This window comes from Cynoglossus semilaevis, chromosome 11 (assembly GCF_000523025.1).
Source record: "Cynoglossus semilaevis isolate Cse_v1.0 chromosome 11, Cse_v1.0, whole genome shotgun sequence".
Classification (NCBI taxonomy): domain Eukaryota; kingdom Metazoa; phylum Chordata; class Actinopteri; order Pleuronectiformes; family Cynoglossidae; genus Cynoglossus; species Cynoglossus semilaevis.
The window spans coordinates 14,466,598-14,489,062 of NC_024317.1; the positions used below are offsets into that span (position 1 = coordinate 14,466,598).

At 40.9% G+C, this 22,465-nt stretch overlaps 1 protein-coding gene across 6 annotated transcripts in view; it reads left to right on the forward strand.

The window, feature by feature from the left end:
- grm7 (glutamate metabotropic receptor 7) overlaps positions 1–22,465 on the forward strand; it is a 68,099-nt gene that overhangs the window by 17,641 nt on the left and 27,993 nt on the right. Inside the window, exons 2-3 of one of the 6 annotated variants that reach the window (XM_025059990.1) lie at positions 1,414–1,610; positions 5,367–5,465. Coding sequence is in view for 3 of the 6 variants with exons in the window: in XM_008320766.3 (XP_008318988.1) it covers positions 7,203–7,709; positions 8,068–8,214 (654 nt within the window). In the remaining 3 variants the exon portion in view is untranslated. Of the gene's footprint in view, positions 1–1,413; positions 1,611–5,366; positions 5,466–6,664; positions 7,944–8,067; positions 8,215–22,465 lie in introns of those variants that run through there. The other 5 variants (XM_025059991.1, XM_008320766.3, XM_025059989.1 and 2 more) reach the window with 5 other exon arrangements.

Consider the following 22,465-nt stretch of genomic DNA (forward strand, 5'->3'; position numbering starts at 1 on the left):
GGTATTGACCCGGTCCCTAACCCAAATCCGGCTTTTTCCGCCCCGCCGCTGCTGCTGCTGCTGCTGCTGCTCCTCCTCTCTGCAGAGCTGTTAACAGTTCAGTCACAGCCTCAGACACAAACCAAACACAAACCTCTGAGCTTTTATATTCTCGTCATCATCACAGAGATCCTGGTGCAGATGCTGATTCACATCAACTGATAGAATATTTAGCTTTTTCTACGAGGCCATCATTATTTATCTTACCGGCTGTTAACAATAGAACTTCTGCCTGTTCAAATATGGATGGAAAATGTTTTGATTTGGGTCAGAAATGAACCAAACAATTGTGGCTACGTTCATAAAACCAAAATAAACAGTTGACTGGAAAACGTTGAGTAGAAACAGGCCCAGTCCCTCTGTGGAAGGTCTGTTAATAGTGCAGATTCACTGAAGTTGTGGAAAAAGCTGGCTTCCCAAGACTCCTGGTTGCAGGAGTCTGCTGCATATTGTCAGTAAATCCAAATTAAAACAAAATATTCTAGAATTTAAAGTGAGTGAGAATGTACTTGCAGGGTAGAGTGTGCATGTGATGATAGACAGAGAAAGAGAAAGAGGGAAGGAGAGACTGTGTACTGCTGTGTAGAACCGAGTATGTCTGCTTGTCCTACTGCTTCTCCACCGTAGCCCCTAAACCCTTCACTAATGGACATCAAATAAGGACCATGTTGAAGTTTACATCTGTCATGTCAGCTTAAATGATCGTAACAGTCACACTGTTGTAACAGTCATAACCAGTGTCATAAAAAAGCAATTGACATAAACAGGGAAGTTATATATTTTCCACAACACCGTGTTCTCCCGTTCTCTCTTTTTTTTGGTGTGGAAGTCATGGAGGAGATAGCTTATATTTTGTTTAAAAAATGTAAGAACAAATGATGTATGAACTGTGTATTTGCTAATAGTGATTAGCAGAAGGTGAGAGAGTAAATGTTTTCCAGATATATTGCAATATTTACCCAAAGGCAAAAAAAAGTCACGGTACATTGGTCTTGTGCAAACTTTAGTTTGCTCTCTACTTTTTAAAGCTTTTTGTAGTATTAACCTGAACTGTAAAGAACTAGGAGGTTATTCTCATTACCATAAAACATTTCCAAATACTCAGAAAATATAAGTCTCCTTCCATGCGGTGGGTTGTGGGTTCTTTTCCACCTAGTCCTCTAGTCAAAGGGTGGTAGTGAGGGGCATCTGTCGTGTAAGTCCCGTCCCACTCACTGTGTTCACTACCACTGTCAAAGGGATCACATTGGTTTCTCCTCCATGCATTTTCTTTAACATTGTTATTGGTCTATTTGTTTAACCGTTGTATGTTTAATAGCTGATATAATTTCTTTCTGTCTCACTCAGTCTCCATTTTTCTGTTTATTGTGGTAGATAAAATAAAGCTGACAACAGGTCTGGTCCCAGCGTCCTCTGGCCTTCAGGGAATATTTCCCATGAGTCAAAGCTCTGGGAGTTCGGAGTGTGGTTGACGTGGGTGAGAGCCCTGAGGCATCCCTGAGGCGTCCAACGTCCACCGCCATCCGTCAACTGTCCTGCAGATAAACAAACAAATAAATAGTCACACACAGGTAAACACACACACACACACACACACACTGTCAGAATGACAGAACTTCTCACCAGTGTTGCTGTTTATTTTTCCTGTTAAAGCAAAGATAACAGTCCAATTAAATTGAACTGCCTCTGAAATATGAGCCTGACTTTACTGCTCACATAAACGCTTCGGTCAAATTCGCTGACTTTATCGACGTTGCAAAAACCTGGAACATCTTACACCACACGGCCGTAGTAAAGTTCTCCTCCATCGCTCGCACTGCTGCTGATGTGTTTTACTCGGGTGATTTCACTGAAGTCTGCTCACACTCAGATCTCCGTTCAGGAATGAGCAGATTGGGTCCAAATAACCTTCAAATAATAACCTGGATTTTTAAACATGTGACTGTAAATAATTAGTTAAATACATATTGACCAAAGCCAAGCCTAATTTAGCTAAAGTCAAATAAATAATTGAGAATTAAGATTAAGAAGTTTAAGCTTTAGTAAATAAAGTAAGATGAAAGCGTAGGTACAAATCCAGCAGGGGGCGCTAAGATCTGCCTTGTCGATCTCTTCAAGTATCCAGAGCCATGTATGAGTTAGCACTGAAAAGCACAAAACGACACAAAAGGGCAGTGAAAAAATAATCATCTTAGCTCGCAGGCTTTCAGGGCCTGCTTGTTCAGTGTATGTCAACGCAGCATAAATAATCTCGGGTTATTTTACTACAGGTTTGTAGTAAACACACTCGACCTTAGTGAAAAATTTTAAGTTCCTAAAATAATCCATGAATTAAACAAAAGAAAAAAGGCTACCATCCCTCTGAACTCCTCCCCCTCCTAAAAGGGTTTTGTCTGCATCGGGCTGGGTCCTTTTTTTTTTTTTATCACGCCGACTGTGAAGTGTGTTGTGATTTACAGAGAGTTAGATCAGTTGTTTTTTTCCTGAACGAGGTGTAAATGTTTATGAGTCACATCTAGAGAGAAAAGCACTGAAATAGCATCATTTCCATCACAGTGTGTGACCGTGTGTGTGTGTGTATGCACGTACGTGCGTCTTTTCTCCTCTGTTTGAACGTCTAAAGTGCTCAGTAATAATCCACCTCCATTCTCAACACTCTCTCTCCTGCTGTTCTGCAGATTTTTTTTTTCCAGTGACTGCTGCTGGATAAAAGCGTGTGAAGATGAAAAGATTCACACTTCTCTTCTTTTTATGGCCCGTTTAACTTTTCAATGGAACAAATGGACGAACATGAGACTAGTTTTAGATTCAACAATTTTCCATCTCTGACTTTGTGCCAAAAAAAAAACTAACATGGCTTATTCAGCTACAATCACTTAAAATGCACAAAAAAGTGAAACAGGGTCAACGTTAATCGAGTGTTAGCCGCCCGTTATTATCGCTACAAGATTATAGAGAACACGATTAAGGGCAAGGTTGAGGTGCTGTTAAGTGAAAATTATAAACTTTAAGAGATAATATCTTCAAGACATTAGTGTGCCACTTAATTCAAGCTTTACAAGCCAATTACACTCTGCTACATCAAACAGGTAACAGCTAACTAAAAGCTAACAACACTTACGGTAACTTATCCCTTACAAGTTGAGCCTGTTTCTTATTAGTCTTAGGAACTAATTAAGCTCAGCTGAGTCAAAACTGGTAAGAACAGAAATCTTAGTCACAGTTGATGTTAATGTCGATGTGAATATAGCATTAGCCAGACATTGTAAGCTTTAAAAACCAAAGAATTTAGGCTAAATCACAACCAAGGTTTACTATTGGAACACGTTTACATTCTATATATTATTAGTCACGTTGAATATCTTCATACACGTCGTTGAATTGACTAAATCATTTATCTAAGCCAACATCAACATTAGCTTTTGAATTAGCCACACATTTTCCACTCAACACTCAAGTTCAATGAAAAATCTAAGGATTAGGACAGAGTTAATGCAGCGTTAGGTAAAGCACATGGCATCGTCCTGTAAAATTAAAGAAATAAATCAAGGCCAATGATCAGCGCAATGTTTTTTTTTCTGACGTTGGTCAAACATTATACATCTGTAAAAGCTGTTATCTGTAAAATTAAGTGATGTAAAGGCCAGTGATTGGTCATTCAGTTATAGCAACGTCTTTTTAGCTTCATTGTATCCACCGTCCAGTTTTACAGTGCCACTTTACCTCCTGTCAGATTATCCTCCATCTAAACAATCTATATTTATTCATGTTTCTAAATGACAAGGTCCACAGCACAGAAACACTGAGTGTAGTGTTTAAAGCCGTTTGTCGGGTCCTCAGGGAGACTTCTCTGTCTTCTCGCATTTTCCTGTATCGACTGTTATTTTATGTTATTTTAAAACACTGATGAATATTTTAACACAGCTCGGCCTCATCAGCATTTGAAGCCGAGTGGATTATGAACAACTTCCTGAATAATGAAAATGTTGGAGGCGAAACGCCATGAAACTTGTATGATCAAAGGCCGAGTGCGTGTGTGTGTGTATGTGTGTTTTAACAATGAAGGCAGACTTAAACAACTTCCAGCTATTAAAGTGTGACTTATTGATGAGGCCACTGCAGCAGTCAGGAAAATTACAAAAAACGACACTTACAGGTACATGTGAGTTGCTGGCCCACTGCTGCCCCCTGTGGTCAGCTTGTCTTACCAATTTAAAGAGTTCTAACACATTTAAATTGGAGCAGTGGATCAACAACTGCTACGTCCCTTTGAGGTAAAACACTGATTTAATTAATGGACTTTGGTATGGAAGAGTGTGAAAAAATAAATGGTCACTTCACTTCTTTTATTAGTTACAAAGTTTTTTTTTTCCCTCAGATGTTTAACAGTAGCTAAATTCTTTCACTTTCAATCAATCAGTTCTCCTTCACAACAAAATCCACAGAGAAAATCATTGATTATAGCTAACGGGGACACAATGGTTGATTAGGTACTGCCTCCATCAGTAGCTTCAAACCTACCTGAGCATTAAAATTAGTCAGATACACCTCGGTGATGAAATCTGACCACAGGAGGCAGTAGTATTCCTGTGGGCTAAAATCACTGATTTTCTGCACGAGCCTGGAGTAATTGAAAGTAAAGTAAAAAGAAAAGTGGAGAAGCTTGGACTAAAACCAATGTTATTTTGCATTAACACTTTGCTGGTTTAACTTGAGCCAGAATGTAACTTTCTTCTCTAATATCATATCTTGTTCAGAAGCATGTAGCCTACATTCTGGTGAGTTGTTATTGAACAAAAAAACAAACAAACAAAAATCTAGTAGATAAATGAAACAGAAAATTTGACATTAGTGGCTGATGGTGAATTGGTACACATTCAAATGAATTCACAACTGACTAATTGTGGAATATTAATGATGAAATATGATAAAGAATTCTCATTAATGACTGTGTATGTTGGATGTGAGGCTGCAGCAGCTGCTTTTGTCTGAGCTTTGTACAAAAGCCCTTCATCAATAATTCAACAGTCAAAGTCATCAAACCTCCTGTTGTTTGATTAGACTCGCTGCGGCTGGTCCTCACAGTCATTCACAGCTCAGAGAAAATCACGGAGAGAAAATTAAAAAGACTGAAATCAGCCACACTAACACACTGGTCGTTTTTACAGTGCACAGCTTAGCTTAGCTACCTCTGAAATGTTTTGAAGTCAATGGTCAGATGTTTTTACTTTGTTAATTAACTTCATTAATTTGTTAACTCAGTGATTTGTTCATTCAGGATCAGCTCTTTGTCACTGACAGTAGTCTCTTCTCAAACCTTCCTGCAGCTGTGGAGTGTATTGAACTGTTGAAGCTCATCGTCAATAGAACAGCACTCAATGGCTTTTTTCACTGTGGGCGCCAAACACTGATTGGATAACATGTAGGTAAGCACCGATACTTATGCTAGTACTGACATTGGACCAAATACTCCTCGTTTCAAAAACTTGTACACTTGCTCTTACTTGACAGCATGTAAAGTAGTACTGTACTCTGTAAACAGGTTTTCACTACAACCAGCTCAACAGTCAGCCAATGTTGTGTGTTTCCCCCTGTTCCTGTCCTCATGTTAGTTTATTTGAGTAGGTCAATAATGTCATCAGTGTGGAGATATGTTAGCATCAAGGACAAAGACGGGAGCGTCAGAGACTTCAAACACAGTCTAAAGAAGTATCGCTGAAGGTACTTGGTGTGGGCGACTACACAAATAAAAATACTTTAGTCAGTTTGTAAAAGAAATGGTATCAGGACAACCCTAATAAATAACTAAATAATGAATAATATGTGATGTTCACCTTCAGAGGGAGCTAGTGAGCAGTGAGTGGGCATGAAAACTGGGCTTTAGCTTGATGATTGGAAGAAGTGTTTAAGATTTATTTACAATATTTTTTTATTGACAGCAGTTTGTCAGTCCTATGTGCAGTTTGTGAGAGAGGTCTAAAGACTGACTTCAGTCTGCTCTGTGCTGTTAGCTTGTTATATATATATATTTATTAATATATGTATATATACACACACATATGTATGTATATATATATACATATATGTGTGTGTATATATATACTATAACTATATATATGGACCATAAGCCACAACTTTTTAAAATTTGTGTAAAGGAATTAATGGAATATTTAAAAAGAAACCTAAAATGTGGAGTGTGGAGTTGGGGATCCAACAAACATATGTGGTCCATATGTTGTAGGCAGGATGTGGGCCATATTCGAGGGCTGGACAAACTTTTCCACCTGGTCACATCTGCTATCAAGAATTAAGATCAGTGTGGAACCTCCATTTGTTGGTCCAAGTCGCTCGTCTTATGAATTGTGTGTGTGTGTGTGTGTGTGTTTTCCATCTGCCTGTTGGAACAGTGGGAGAATGGAAGTGATAATTACACGAACATGCGTGGGTGGAGAGTGTGCACGTGAAGGGGTGGGGGGGTCTGACGAGACCGTTTTAAGTGCAGTTTTTCCTCTCTACGAGTCTGAGTATCTCTCTCTCTCTCTTTCCTCTCTCTCCTTTTCTTTCTGTCTCTCTCCCACTCTCTCGTGCTTTCTCTCTCAGCCCCCTCTCTTAGTGTCTCTCTCAGACTCTCTCTCCCCCCTCTCTCTTTCCTCCCCCTTTTCTTCATCCACGCGTGGATCATCATCACCATCACCATCTCCTGGGCTCTACAATCGCCAGGAGTTGCCGGAGCTGCTGCTGCTGCTTCTCCGTGTGCTTTGATTTTCCTTTCATCCATTTCCGTTCTTCTTTCTCATTCCGTTGAATTCCTGCGATGTTGTTTGGAGCAACAAGCGGCCGCGGCGGTGCGGCAGCAGCGGACGCGGCAGCGCAGCGCTCTTTTTCTCCTCCGCGGTGCTGACCGCTCCTGCTCCTCCTCCTCCTCCTCTTCCTCTTCACCTCCTTCTGGATTGGGCTCTGGTTCTTTTGTTCTCAGTTGTGGCTGCGGATCTTCACCACAATGAAGCCGCTTTCGTTGGATCAGTAAAAAGTCTCCAAAGTGTGTCTGTCGCTGCTGCTGCAGCAGCAACAGCTGCGTCTCCAGGCGGAGGCGCTTCGTTGGTGTCGGTTTTGTTGCTGCTGAGCCTCACTACCCGGATCGGGTGATCCGGATCAACCGGATCATGTGCCGCGGCTCTGACACGAACCCGTGCTCGGTGCCGCGGCTGTTGCTGCTTCTACTGCTGCTGCCGCTGCTGTTGGCCGCGGTCGCGCAAGAGATTTACGCGCCGCACTCCATCCGCGTGGAGGGAGACGTGACGCTGGGGGGGCTTTTCCCTGTGCACGCCCGAGGGCTCCCCGGGACTCCGTGCGGGGATATCAGGAAGGAGAATGGGATTCACCGTCTGGAGGCCATGATGTATGCGCTGGACCAGATCAATGGAGACGAGGAGCTGCTGCCTAACGTCACTCTTGGGGCGCGCGTCCTGGACACCTGCTCTCGGGACACGTACGCGCTGGAGCAGTCCCTGACGTTTGTACAAGCGCTGATCCAGAAGGACACATCCGACGTCAGGTGCACCAATGGAGAACCACCTGTCTTTGTCAAGCCCGAGAAGGTGGTGGGAGTAGTGGGTGCCTCTGCCAGCTCCGTGTCCATCATGGTGGCCAACATCTTGAGGTTGTTCCAGGTAAGAACTTCATCATTTCCATCATCAGCATGACCTCTATGAAATGATTCAATATCCTTGAGGATGAGAGGTAGGAACCATCTCGACCATCTTCATCCTCCTACTTGACACGTGAAGTTGTTCCAGGTAAAAATGTCTTCATCTCCATCAGTTTTTTTCAACATCCTGAGGTTGTTCCAGGGAAAGAACTCCATCATCACCATTAGTTTCATAAAATAACTCAGCTTTCCAATGGTAAGATCTACAATCTCTGATGATCTTACCTCAATCATTTTACTCAATAATCATCTGACCATTTTGTGGTTGTTCCAGGCAACACATTTATCATCAGCTTCATCTTCTCCATCATTATTCTCAGGTTGCTCCAGGTATGAACTTTCACCTTCATATTCATCGTCTTCATCATCGTGGTCACTGTCCTAACACATTTCTAGGGACAGAAGTTATCGTAAAGCTTATCATCATCATCATCATCATCATCATCAGTGCCCTTAGACCATCTGAGGTAAGATCTTCATTTCCAAACTATCTGATAATATTCGTAGAGTGTTGCAGGTATGAGCTTCATCATCGTCTTGGACATGCTCAGACTGTTCCTGGTACAAACTTATTACAGTCTACAGTTTTTTTTAGTTCTCTTTCACCTTCATTATATTCATCATGCTTGGTTGGTTGGTTGGTTGGTTGGATGGATTTCTGCTTGGTTGGTTGGTTGGTTGGTTGGTTGGTTGGCTTTCTGTATAATTGGTTGGTTGGGTGGTCGTTTTTTGTACATCACACGTTTGTTAGTTTGGAACTGAAACTGAAATCACTGAAATTTTTATAATTTTCTTTTTTCACTGAAACTGAAATCACTGAAATTTTTAATAATTTTATTTTAATCTTCAACCAGGATATGGTTATATGATATATTTTTTGATAATGAAGCACATATTAACTTTGTTTTTTTTTTAAGATAAACAAATTTATTTTTCTAATTATCTATGGTAATAAAACAACTGTCAAGATTATTTTTAGATTTTATTTCCACATTAAAAAAAAGAATCAAGATCCGTGGTTTGATTTTTTTAATTTTTTTTAAACATCATACAGCTGTCTGTGTTTTCATGATAAAAAACTCTGTATAAAATGTTTATTATACAGATCAGACCACACTTAAGAAAACCCAAACTGAAGCCTGTATCTAACGACAGCAAGAAAAAAACATTCCTCGGTGTCTGAGAAAAATTCTTCTGTTTCCGTCTGACTCATAAATCTCTGACACATTTCTAAAGTCATACTCATGGGGGCGTCTCAGTAGCAGCTGTTGCAGATTCGTCACAATGGTCTGTGCCGTGGGTGGAGTCACGCTGCAGAAAAAGCAAGAAAACACATGAAAAAAAAAGTCCACAGAGTCACGAACAGTTACATTTGTTCAAGGTTGAACTCCGTCCTTGAAGACTTTCTGACCTCATACCAAATGTGATGTCATCATCACAGGAAGCTACTGACTAATAACAAAGGTGATGTGAACATCACAAAGGTGCTGATATGATTGGACAGCAGTAGACATCATTATAACATTGTCACAGGATACTGATGATGCTGGCAACACCGTCGTGATGCTGTGACCTCATTGTGAAGCTGGTGACATCATCATGATGTTGGCGACATCACGGTGAAGCTGCTGAAATGTTGTGCTGGGATGAGTTTTTGTTTCTCAAGAGGAAAAGGAGAATAAAAATATCCCCTTTGATCTTCATAGATTTATATCCTGTCTCAACAGGCAGGGTTGTCAGGATGTGACAGTAATTGGGTCGTTAACTCGTTAGCTCGTTAGCTCATGTTTTTTATGATGTTGTTTACATTCTCTGACATGAACATCAAATGTTCCTGTCACATCAGTCTGTTTGTTTCCCTTCAGAAGATCAATGAAGATTTTTATCTTTCGACTGTTAATAAGTAAAAGAGCAAAGTTTCATAAACAGGCTCTGCCCTCTTTCTGTGTACGTGTGTGTGTTTGACTGTGTGTGTGTGTGTCTAAGATGAACAGCTGTGAGCAGACACCATCTTGTCATTTGTCGCAGTTTTAAAACTGACTTTTATCGATGTATGAAACAAGTTATTGCTGGTGAGCAGCCATATTGGATTTACAGTAAAAGTCTCAACAATTTTACACTGAGGGTCATTGAACGCATCAGGGAGGAAACAGCATTTTATTCTTGTTGTTTGGTTAACATTTTTTAACGTTGGAGCAGACATTTTATTCTGGGCCATATCTGTTCAAAATGTAAGAACACTGGTCTGGTCCACGTGAGGCGCTCAAAGTTATGGGGTAATCTATCTGGGCTGAATTGGTGTCAGTACTGTGCAGGTGTCTGTCTGTGGTATGGTTGTGGGATCAATTCCAGACTCCAGTCTGTGTGCCTGGGTTTTATTTTCACACGAGGACGAGACAAGCTCCCAATAAATATAGAAATATTTTACCATTTGTCCTTGTGATGGATCGCACTAATTAGTGTGGTCCACGTTGGTTATGCAGGACGTGGGCCACATCCTTACTTCTGTGCATTTGCACCTTCAGTCAGACAAATTCCAGCAGTGTACTACAGTGCCACAGGACCGCCCTCCTGCCCGGGGGCATCAGACTCTTTACCTCCTCCTCCCTCTGAGAGTCGTTATCAAACCAACTGCGGAATATTTTACGGTACTCTGAATTTACTGTGGCCTTTTCTGCTCAGTGTTTTCCCCAATAATTCATTCTGTGCAATATTTCGTCAACATCTTTGCAGTTCTCTGATATACTGTGGAATAATTGATAACGTGTTGTATTTCTTACTTCTCACTGATACTTGGCCTGGTATATACATACACTTGTATTTATGATTAAATCATATTCTACTTTTTTTTTTCTGGTGTTTTCTGAACATTTTTTTTTCACTCTTACTGTGTACTCTGATACATCATATCATCTGATTTGCTAAAAATTCCTTCTGTGGGATCAAAGTAAGTTCTGATTCTGAATAACCCAGAGCCTACAGGTTTTAGGCCATTTGGTGCTATTGACTAACTTGTCTAGTCTACATCTGATAACCATAAAGTGGACCTTGCTGCTCCAGCTGCTAAATTTGTGTTATCTGCAGGCATTTCTGGACAACTTTTACTTCTTATCTGCAGTGAGGGTTTTTGTTGTTGGCTAATCTGACCCTTCTGGAACACAGTGGTTGTACCTACATCACAGTGAGTGGTGGAGATGCTGTAGTTGATGAGGCTAACATTACTGGCTCGTGTGTTTGGTCTTATTAGTGCTGCAGTTTTTCATGATGTTAGAAGAAACAACATTTAAAGGAGTACAGTCTGTGTCTCAGCAGCAGCAGCAGCAGCAGCGAGTTTGAGGAAGCTGAACCTAAAACCCTGAATATAAAAGAGGAAAGAATAAAGACCTATGTGTGTGTGTGGGAGTATGAGAAGATTTTCATAATAATCCTGTCTTTTAAAAACCGCCTCAGCAGCAGCAGTAGCAGCAGCTTCTCCTGCTCTAATGAAGGATTTCATTATTTTTATCAGTGTCTGTTTGAACTTTTCTCTCCTCTCATTAAACACTTGCGTCGTTATCGTTTTGCTCAGTGTTTCTTCTTCTTCTTTGTTGTGCAGCTTCAGCTCTTTATCATCTGGTGTTTTGGCTCCGCCTCCCCACAGTTGTGTACAATAATTCACTCTGTCAAGGAAAAATAAAGCTTTCGCTACAATTCATTGCTTTTCTTCATGTTGAGGTAAATGATGCAAATAATATAAAACAGGAGAGAATCACTTGTCTCTAACGTTGTCCTTGCCTGACTGAGAGCTTATGTTTCCTGTTTCTACCTGTTTGCTTGTTTGATGTTACAAACTGTTACACTGTCGGAGTCACGTCAGTACATCTACAGCAGTAGGTGAAAATAAGGATGTATACAGTGAGAAGAAGCTGAAGAAGTAGAATCTAAAAAAAACACAATAACCCATACTTTAACCTTTTGAATAAGGATGTAACGATGAACGGATGATTTTTTGTTCACAGTACAAGCCACGTACAAGCCCACCACTAGGACCCTGCTGACACACTAGGTCATAGCATTAACAGCATTCTAAGACTTCTAATTTGTTTAGTGTTTAAGTGTATGAGTTCCGCTGGCGATTGGGGTGCTTTAATTGGATAGCCTGAGAACGCACATCTTGAATCTGAGAAACTGCATCAAGCGACTTGCATGGCCGAAAATAACGTTTTCTCTCTGACCACTGCTTCTGTCAAGATGATATTCTCAACTTATGCTATAAATACGACAGAACTGACTGGACATTCATCGTTAGCATGGATGGAGATGGAAAAAGACTTGTTGTTAGAACTGGAACACACAAAAAATCTGCACAAAAGAGTAATTCAACAACTCATCCTACTCTTTTTAATAATATTGTAATTGTAGTCTGTTATTGCATGTTATTACATATATGTAATATAAGTCACAGCTGTGGCTGTGTTGTGCTTCGTGGGTTTATTGCTTTAGTAATGGTGTTATTGTGGATACATGAGTTCATCTAGAAAATAATGACTTGTTATACTACGTTTCTACCTAATATCAATGGTTTCTATAGACACAATGAAGGATTTGTTCAGGCAGGACGTCACTGAAGGCTTGGATGAGAAAAGCACCACTGAAATTCAGGCTATATACAAAAAAACGTAATTGTCCTAAGGTTAGAACGATTACCTTAGTAAAGAGCGAGGTTACTAAAATTAGCCTGCAAACAGATATATGTGCGACATCTCTGTTCCCTTCCTGTGTGGAATCAGCAGCCGAAACTGGTGAAAAGAATTTCCTGCGCGTCATCTGTGAATGTGGTTCAGCTGCAGCGAGAATTCACTGATGACGTTTTCACCTCTCTGGCGTCTTCTTCCTCTTCCCACACAAACAAAAGCCAACCTTTGTCTGGAGCTTTTCAAAAACAAACGCACGCTCCACACCTTTATCTCCTCCTCTTCTTCTTTGTCTGTTTCAAATCTTTCTTCTCATGCTCATTAATGCAGTGGAGTGAAGCAGAGGGACTTCCGCTTCTGTCTGTCAGCTTCTCATCTCTGCTGCTGCTGCTGCTGCTGCTGCTGTCATGTTGCCTCAGCACCAGAAAACTGACACAAACTGTTAACAAGACTCTGATCTTTCAACTCTAATCTGTGAGGAAATGAAGCGTGACGAAGATTCTCTGTGTCTGAGTTCATTTATTTCACAGCAGCGTCAGTAACAACACAGGCTGAATGAAGAATTTCTTTGAGTTTGTCCTTGAAATTTTCATGAACAGAGACACTGATGAACAGTATAAACAGACCTCAAATGTTGGTGCAGTCTCCAAAAATCAGTGGATTTTTCCATTAGGCTAAGTTTTGGTGGATGTTTTTTTAAATACTATTATTATTGGATGTTTCTTTTGTACCTAACACTGTTTCATGCTTCTTTTAAACCAAGCCATTAATGGAAGCCCTGCTTACATGTGGAAGTTTATAGTAAACCCTGGCTGCTTTAAAGCTTTTTGGTGGATGTGTTCACCTTAATCTAGCCTAGCAATTGATTTTTAGCGGATGCTCTTCTTATGCTGACCTTTGGTGGATGCTCTTTTAATACTACAGTAATCTTTGGTGGATAGTCCTTTCATAGACTCCTCCATCTACCCGCAGGGGTTGTAGCATTGTGCCCCAGCAGGTAGCAACCTAGGCAACTCCATATGTGGCCAATGCTAAACAACTGTTTTAGTTAAGCTTCTTCTTCCTGGGATGGACATTGACTCTGATCAAAACCAAATGTTTGTGTTCAGTATCAAAGTTCAGATTTTTGTTTTTACTACATTTTCAGCAGTTGGAGCAACTTTTTAAAACTAGAGTTTGGATGTTAGTTATGTCAAGGATTTGGAGGAGTATTGTGGTGTCACCGTGCAAATTAATGCCAGACACTGCAGAGTCCAATCCAGAGTAAGAGCACAGAGTGCTCTGCCTCTTACTCTTTGTCTCTTTCCATCTCTTTATCCCTCGCTTCACTGCTTGTCTTCCTTCCTCATTTGCCTAATTGCCTTTGTTTGTTTTACACACGCACATGCACATACACACACAGAAAGAGACAGAGAGAGAGACAGAGAGACAGAGCAAGAGTCTCAGGCATGTATTAGAGTTAAACAGCAGTAAATGAACCCAGTGTTTTTACATTAAAATGTCAGAGGGATTTAGAGCACACTCCGACTAGTCCGTGTCCAATTAGAGACGGGATGCTGTGGGACGTGCACTCCTGTGCTGCCCAGCCACACACATGCACACACTCCTAGCAGCACTGTGTTGTCGGTCACAGCATCACAGACTCAGAGCTCAGGTGATACGTAGGGAAAAACATTAGTGTCAAACAAATTGATGACACTTACTTCATTAAATTCTGATTGAACCAGTTTTTAATCAAAGCATTTTACTGCAGGTTAATTTCACGTGTTAACAGCTCGCAGCAGCCTGGACTCTGCCACTGCTGCTGCTGAGGACTGTACTGTAACTGTATGGTGGCTGTAGATGCAGGCAGTTAAATCAGAGGAGTCTCTAAAAGTGAGATAAAGCATCAACATTATCTCCAGGTATCGCAGACTCAGTGTGATGTAGATTTTATTGTCTGAATTATTTGAGAAGGAGCTAAACTGAAGTTTATAAAACTGCAGATTTACAAATCTACCAAAGTTTGTCAAACTACCACACTTGATGTGTGTCTTATTGGTCCATAGCCAATCATGTTAGCAGTTAACTAATTAAGTGAGCTTCCAAAAATGTAGTCCTCAAAACTTTTCAGTCTGACTTTCACTCTGTTCCAACATATTTGAATGGAAGGATTGGATTGGTTTACCATCTCTATGAAATGAGGCCTAAAAATGAAATTGTTTGTCAGTGAAAACACAAAACAATATTTCCCATTTGTTTATTTTTTGCTTTTAAATTTAAAAAAGTGTTCAAGGGGAACAGATATATAGTTATAACATCTGCGTATCATTGGAGTCAATCTGTAATAAATAGACTCAGCAGTTGTGTTTATTGCAAGTCTAACTGAACGTGACAGTGAACTGAGAGGGTGAGAATTTGTATAAACACATTTATCATAGTTACTGGTGTTAGGAGGAAAATGTGGAATGGATCTGGGGCAGAGGAAGTGGAGGATAGAGAGGGAGAGAGAGAGAGAGTGAGAGAGAGCGAGAGGACTAGGACCAGGACGGGTTAAAACCAGTCATCAGAATGTATTTAAGGTGAATCAGCCACTCGTGGAACAGTGGCAGCCCAATGATTTTATTATCACCATCCATTTCAGATGTCAGCGCCTGCACACCCCACTACCTGTCACCCCCACCTCTCTCCACCCCCACCTCTCTAGCCCTCTCAACCCCCTCTATCATCTTATTGTCTTTTTGGTGTTGTTTCAAAATTTCCCTCAGAATTGAAGTGATTTATCGGCTGTTAGAAATCCACTGGTGCAAATTAATTATAGATCTGGAGCTGCTACTGTGTGTGTTCTGTAACTGTCACTTATTTCCTTACTGTAGAATCATCCAGAAAATCAGATTTAGTTGGTAACGACTCCGGGAGATGGCAGCAGCAGCAGCAGCAGTAGCAGCAGCAGTGTCAGCAGCAGAGGCTCACACTTACTTCCTTTTTTTTTTACTGGTTTTCACAGCAGCATTAAAACACCCCGACACACTTCCATCTCTAAACACGTTTTTCTTTCTTGAATATCCGGAGTCAAACATCTTTTTCCTTCCATCCAAATATTGTTGTTTGCTTTACCTCTTAAAATAATCCAACGGCTAAACTGCTCTGTGGGTCTGTATCAAGCTAACACAGGACTAAATGTATTATGTATTTTATGTTCATAAAAATGCTTGGTAAAAATATGCTAATTTAGCACTAAAATGTGTTTTTAATTAAATTATAAAAAGGAGATAAGGAAAGTAAAGGAGAGTTTCATTAAAATAAACGTAGAACTGGACATTAGTTTAGGACTTTGATTGTGGAAAAGTCATTTGAAATTTAGTCTTGCTGTCAGGTCTACAGTATTCCATGTGGAATTTTTATAGCCCAAGTCCAAATCATAGAAAAAAAATCATACGCTAAATCATACGTGTCAAACTCAAGGCCAGGGGGCCAAATGTGGCCCGCCAAGCCATTTTGTGTGGCCCGCAGAAGCTCAAAAATCATTTAGTCAATGCAGCAGAATTTCTTAACATATGAAATATGTGTATTACACAGCAATGAAAAATATTTGTAGCTTGAATAAATAATAACCAGATGCAGAAACATGTATTAGTCTGTTATGGAGTAGTTACAGCTATGCCAGAGGTCCCCACCCTTTTTTGTTCCAAGGACTGGTCAGCCAGTTCCTGTTATTAAAGACTGATATCAAGGTACTGAGCATTGAAGGATCATTAGATTTTCAAAATAAAACATCTTTCAGACTTTATTCTATATCAGAGTCTGAATACGTATTATTTTAAAATATTGCCAGATTTTCTCTAAATGGAGAAAGTAAATGGATATGATATTATATATATATATATATATAGTGCCTGTTATATATATATATATATATATATACACACATACAATGTATTACACACAGAACTTTTCCCTAAGAAGGCCACATATTATTCAAAATTAAATTAATAATTAAAAAAACCCAAAATAATTGATATGAAGGGTAAAGAAGAGTGGCTGGTATAATATTATTACAAAAAAACAGACTATTTTTATATATATATATATATATATATATATATATTGTTTTCTTTGAATGAAGTAAATTAGTAAAAAATTAAGTACATTTTTTAACTGTGTCCCACTGTGGCCAGGTACCAAATGACATATGGACTGGTCTGCAGACCGGGGGTTGGGAACCTCTAATCCATACAGTCTTCTATTTACAACCGGCCCTTTAAGAGGAACTGTGTTGCTGATGTGGCCCCTGGTCACACTCCTGGTCTAAATCCACTCCACTCAACTCTGAGAGTCTGAGTCTGAGTCACATTAGTTGCCAAACAAGAGTCAAATCTTTAGTGTTTTGGGTCAGAAATTAGGACACAAAGAAAACTGAAAAGTCAACTCCTCCTTTTTCAGAACAGGCCTGGTTACAGTGTTGTCTTTGTGAGAGAGTTTGCAGGGATTCTTTTTGTGTGTTTGAGGTGAGGTCGTCCGACACCACAGCCAGGTGTAATGTTCACCCTCATTCATGTTTAGCTGACACGTGGAGTCTAAATGACTCTGTGAGTCACTGTACTGTTGTCCCAGCTGAAGAGGAGGAAGTCTCACTTATATCTGTGTGTGTGCTCATCTTTGTTAAACGACTCAGATATTGGTGTGTCGACCCTCGCGCACACACACACACACACACATTAACATGCTCACACACTCACACAGAGAACAATCAGCCTCGTGCTTTGCATAAAAATCTTCTCATCTGCAGAAACAAACAAGTCCCAGGGTGTTTCACCACGGCAGGAATTCATGTTCTCAACCACTCGCGCATGTCACTCACACTGCTGCTGCTGCTGCTGCTGCTGATGCTGATGATGATGATGCTTCTTCTTCTTCCCCTTTTCCTCCTGCTGCTGATTCTTCTTCTTCTCTGAGCTCTCTGAGCTAAAAATCATTGATTTCTTCTATGGATTCTGGTGCAGGAGAGTGAGACAGGTGCAATCACCAGGTTCCTGTTGGAAAAGTCTGTTTAACAGTGAGATATAGAAGTGTGTTCAGAAGACGACAGAGACGTGAACTGACACAGGAATTTTAGGTCCAGATCTTCTGTTAGCCTGTTCCTGGTTGCCTCGCTGACACAAACGCGGTCCTTCAACTTAAAACTGTGTCGTATTTCTCTGTGGACATGTTTGACACACAACCACTGTCATTTGCGAGTGTCTGGGGGTACGCAGTGACAGGAAGTGGCCGATGCTGACATCCTGTCAGAGTCGGATGTCAGCACCTGGATCTGCTTCGCTGACACTCCCAGAGCCGATCCAGATGATGGTCTGTTCAACAGGGGTTTGTTTTACTTGTGCTCCCATGGATCTGAGCAGCATGACCTTTGACCTCAGCTTGGTCACCTGCGTCTTCTGTTTTCAGAAGAGCAGCGCAGACATCAGAGGAAATAGAACAATTAAAGCATTAAGGTGGTCAATAATTTGAATACCTGTCGTTGTCACCCAATCACCGACCCTGTTTCTTTATCTCACGTTCAAACTCTCTCTCCTCTAACTTGTTTTCTCTCTCTCTCATTGTGTCTTGTTTTCCTTTTCCCTTTTCCCCTTTACCCAATCATTCCCTCTATTTCTCTTCCCCCTCTCTCAGCTCCCTCTCTCTTTCAGCATTTTTTCTGTTTCTCTTGCCCTCTCACTTTCTATCTCTTTTTCACCTCCCTCTCTCCTCTCTCTTCCTCCTTTTACAGCCTCCCCTCACTCTCTTCTTCTCTCTCTGTGTTTTTCTCTCCCTCTCTCTCACTCCTTCCCCTCACATCTTCTACCCCCCCCTTTCTAGTCTCTACCTCACATTTCCATTTCCAGCCTGATATAATATTTATTACACATTCTCTCTGCGTTTTTATCTGCAGTAGCTACAGAGGCAGTGTGTGTGTGTGTGTGTGTGTGTTTAGGTCTCCTGCTCATTTGCATGTCAGTAACATGATCTAACATCAGCTCAGAGATGTGATTTTTTTTATGTTAAGTTGATTCAATGCCTGAGGCAGCTGCGCGTCAGTAAGTAGAGCAGGTTGTCTCATGTGAGGAAAGTCGGGGGTTTGATCCTGGCCGCTGCTGCTCTGTGCGCCAGCCAGCAAGAAAGTGTTGACTTTTAAAAAGAAATAAATCACATTATCTGAGGTGTCTGCTCCAACATAGGGTCAAAAGAATGTGGCCCACACTGTGGACAGCTGATGTGAACCACACAGGTGTACCTGGCCAGGCAGGTCTTTACATTTACACCATTTTTAGGTTGTGTTGTGACATTTAAAGATTTCTAAGGTTTTTGTTTTTTTAAGTAAGTTTTTGTTTTGAGGGGTGTAGGGACACGTGGAGAAGTCTGCACTTTCCACTGCATTAAGCTGAGGTCAGACAGACACTAAAGTAAGGCTGGCATTTGGGCACATTAGTTTTACTATTAGTTACATTGAGTAGTGCTATTTAAAACACAGGGACAGTTTAATTGTGCACACTGCACTTTGAGAGTCAAGTGTTGTTTCTGGAAGTCTGTGCTGCTTTTATAGATAGGTTATTGCATGCTCTGTCTCTCCTGCTTTTCTAACCTGCTTATTCAGTGTCACACTCTGTTGTGCACTGGAAACTTGTTGTGTTATAAGTATTGGGATTAAGGAAAGTCTGACAAAGTTATTTGTCTTGACTAGACAACAAGTACGATTCCCTTCCACCAAAATACTTTGATAACTTTTCAAGCATTGTTTTATTGTACAAAGGCACATCTTTGTGCACACACACAAACACACACAGCCTCGTTTTTACACCAGTGTGAAGCGTGTACACACTCCTCCTGAATACACCACCCAATTTGAACGATACTCTAAAGACCTACTATCCCGATTGCTTTTGCTTTTAGTATACATGTAACCTGGGAAGAAATACATTATCACTGTATACATTATATAGTGTAACGTAACAATAAAGAATATTTTAAATGAGACTGACATTTAATAATTCCAGAACCTCACTGCTGAGTCTTTGAACTCAGACCTGGACTCATTTTCAGTTTTTTGTGGTCAGTGTGCTCTGTTCGCAGTGAGTGGGTCCTTCACTGAGTGGGTTCCTCACTGTGAACTGCCTCTCCATTATGATACATGTAGAGGCACTGGTCTTTCCTTCCTTGATCTCCTTGTGATATTTTTCACCTGGTTCACTTTCAAGCAGTGTTTAATTTTCATTAATATGCTGTAGTGGAGGTTAAGTGAGATGTCAGCGACTGTGGTGCAGCAGGAAAAACAGGTGGTCGCAATAATTCACTGCAGGAAGAAAACCTGGTGTATCTGCAGCTGCAGAGCAAGTGTCCTTGTTAGCACTGTGTGTGTGCGCGTGTGCGTGCGTGTGTGGGTGCATGCATGTGTGTTGTGTGTGGGCACATACACTAGGGCAGGTACAGATGGTGAACTCACCCCCGGGTCTCCCTCTGTGCTGTTTGACTCTGTGGAGAAACTGTGGAGAACAGTGTAATATAGAACACGGCAGAAACAGAACTGACAGCAGGGAGACCACAGGGAGAGAGAGAGACAGGGAGAGGGTGAGAAAGAACGAGAGAGGGAGAGGCTGGGAGAAGGACAGAAGGAGAGAGAGAGTGTATATGTGTGTGTGTGTGCGCTCACATTCATATGTCATCTCCCAAACAGAAAGCTCATTTATCTGTGAAGGGTTAACGACGGGGGTGTGTTGAAAATCGACAGCAGGAGCAGGTGGAGACAAAACAAACGTCTCACTAATAATGTTTCCTGTTTTAAGAAATGTGATGGAGGATGAGGAGGTGGAGGCTGATAAACAGCAGCCGTACACATGTATGAGCTCATTCTCATTTCATCTCATCTCTGATGAGACCCCGAGGAGAAAAGTGTTTGAGTGAGGATGAATTTATGAATAAAGTATAAAGCTCTTTGTTTGATCTTAGGATAATAAATCCTCTCTCTTTTTTTTTTTTTTTTTTTTTACTTTTTCTTTTTTAATATTTCATCATTTAGAATATGGGATGTAGAGATCTGGTGCTAATAGAGCCTTAGTTTCATTATAACAAAATGCTATTGTTTTACTCAGGATTCTGTATAAGCAACAAACCTGTTGTTTAGCATCATAGCTATCTTTAATCCTTGAATGTTGTGGTTATTATATGCATTTGTTTAGGGCTCACTTTAACGCATTAGATGTTATGTTTAGTCACTATTGGTAATAGTCTTACTTAATTATTAGCAATAGCATTCAGCAACAGAGCTGTTCTTTAGCATCACAGCTTGATTTAACAATCATTGATTCATAGTATAGATTGTTTAACATACATTTCTGGCAATGATTTTGCAGGAACAACTACAAAAATTATCAATTTTCCCTCAAGGACCAGTCAAATTATCACTACCATGTGATTCTCATACTTATCCCAGATGTAGACCAAACAGCTGGAACTTGAAATAGTTACCTTAGTTGATGTTTGACCCAGGTGCAGCCTAACTTAAGATTTAAGTTTAGTTTGAGTTTTGCTCCATGTTCTTCACACCAAAAGTAGACCAGAAAGGTCAAGTTCTTTGGACCGTATCCTGGAATGCAGCTGTGACCGTTCACAGAGGTGGTGATGGTCCAGATCCACATCTCATCAGAGACTCCTCGCTCCATAATGGTTACTAACAGCGTGTCTGAGCTGCTCGTGGGTGTCGTGATTGATGCCTCGGTCTTCTTTCCTCCACTGCTACGTTTATAAATAGATGGGCTGGAGTTGAGCCCAGTTCTCACCGGGGATGATCCACGTTGAACACAGAGGGATATTAGCATATTAACACCACTTCCCAGCCAAACCCAGAAACCAGGTCCTGCCAAGACCAGGATCCGGGAGGGTGCCAGAGAATGTGAGCTAAAGTGGAGATCAAAGTCCCAGTTTTTTTTTTTTTTCTCCTGCGTTTTCATCCTCCCACACACACTTGTTTTTCCCATTGTTTTCCCCACGATGCTCCTCTTTCAGTGTGCTGCATGATTCCCTGTTCTGTTAGACAATCTCCATCACAGTAATACGCTTAGCAGAGAAAGGTCTGGAATTCCTTCAGTCATTGGGAGGTTTAGCTTCAGAATACAGGGTTAGAATGAGACATTCTGTTTGTGTGTAGAACTCTGGGTTATCAGAGCCGTAAGAAGAAACCGCGGTGGCTTTGTTTTCCATTGTCAGTGTTCACGCCACAAACTTGTCTTCTGGATTTAACCCATCTGTGAAACGGGAGCAGTGCGCTGCGCTTTAGTACATCTGGGAAACAGGGGAGTTTTTGGTGCTTACTGAAGACATCACAGCCCAAGTGGACCACGTCTCAGCTACATATTAACAACTGAAGTCTCTTTACTAGACCTATGGTGGTGCAGAGATGTTCCACCAAGGGCAGGGGCCTCCTCTGGTAGGCAACAGAGCATCTCAGGAGAAGCCTGAACAAGAAAAAAAAAGAACAGTGGAAACACCACAGATATAGCCAGAGAGGAAGAAAAATCTACCCCACGATTTCTATTACTTTCACCCCCAGTGTCAAAGCAGTGCAGCAGCAAGAGACAGATCTCTGCACCAGGAAGCCACCCTGAGGAGAGCTGACTGTTGTGGCATATTAATTATAATGTGAACAAGAAAAATCAGAATGGAGTGTTAGTGTGAAGAAAGTCAAGTGTGATCCAGGTTTCCTAGACATTCAGGAAAGACCTGGAACAGCTGAGGCTCAGTGACACAAACTGACCACAGGAGGCAGCAGTGGACCGGTTTCTATGTCCCTCTACGCTGGAATCACTGATTTCCTCCTCTGTATGGCAGAATACAGGTTTTTTTCACTAGATGTCTGTTAATGTGTTATTATCACAGCTGAAACAACTGTTGTGATCAGATTAGACTCATCACATTTACTCAGCCGCTGTCCTCTGCATATGCACCTAAAGATGTTCACAGGCAGTCTTTGAATTATCTCAAGGTAGAGCTATTTTTCCCCCCAAAATGTTTTCATATATTTTCAGAGGTTTGGTGG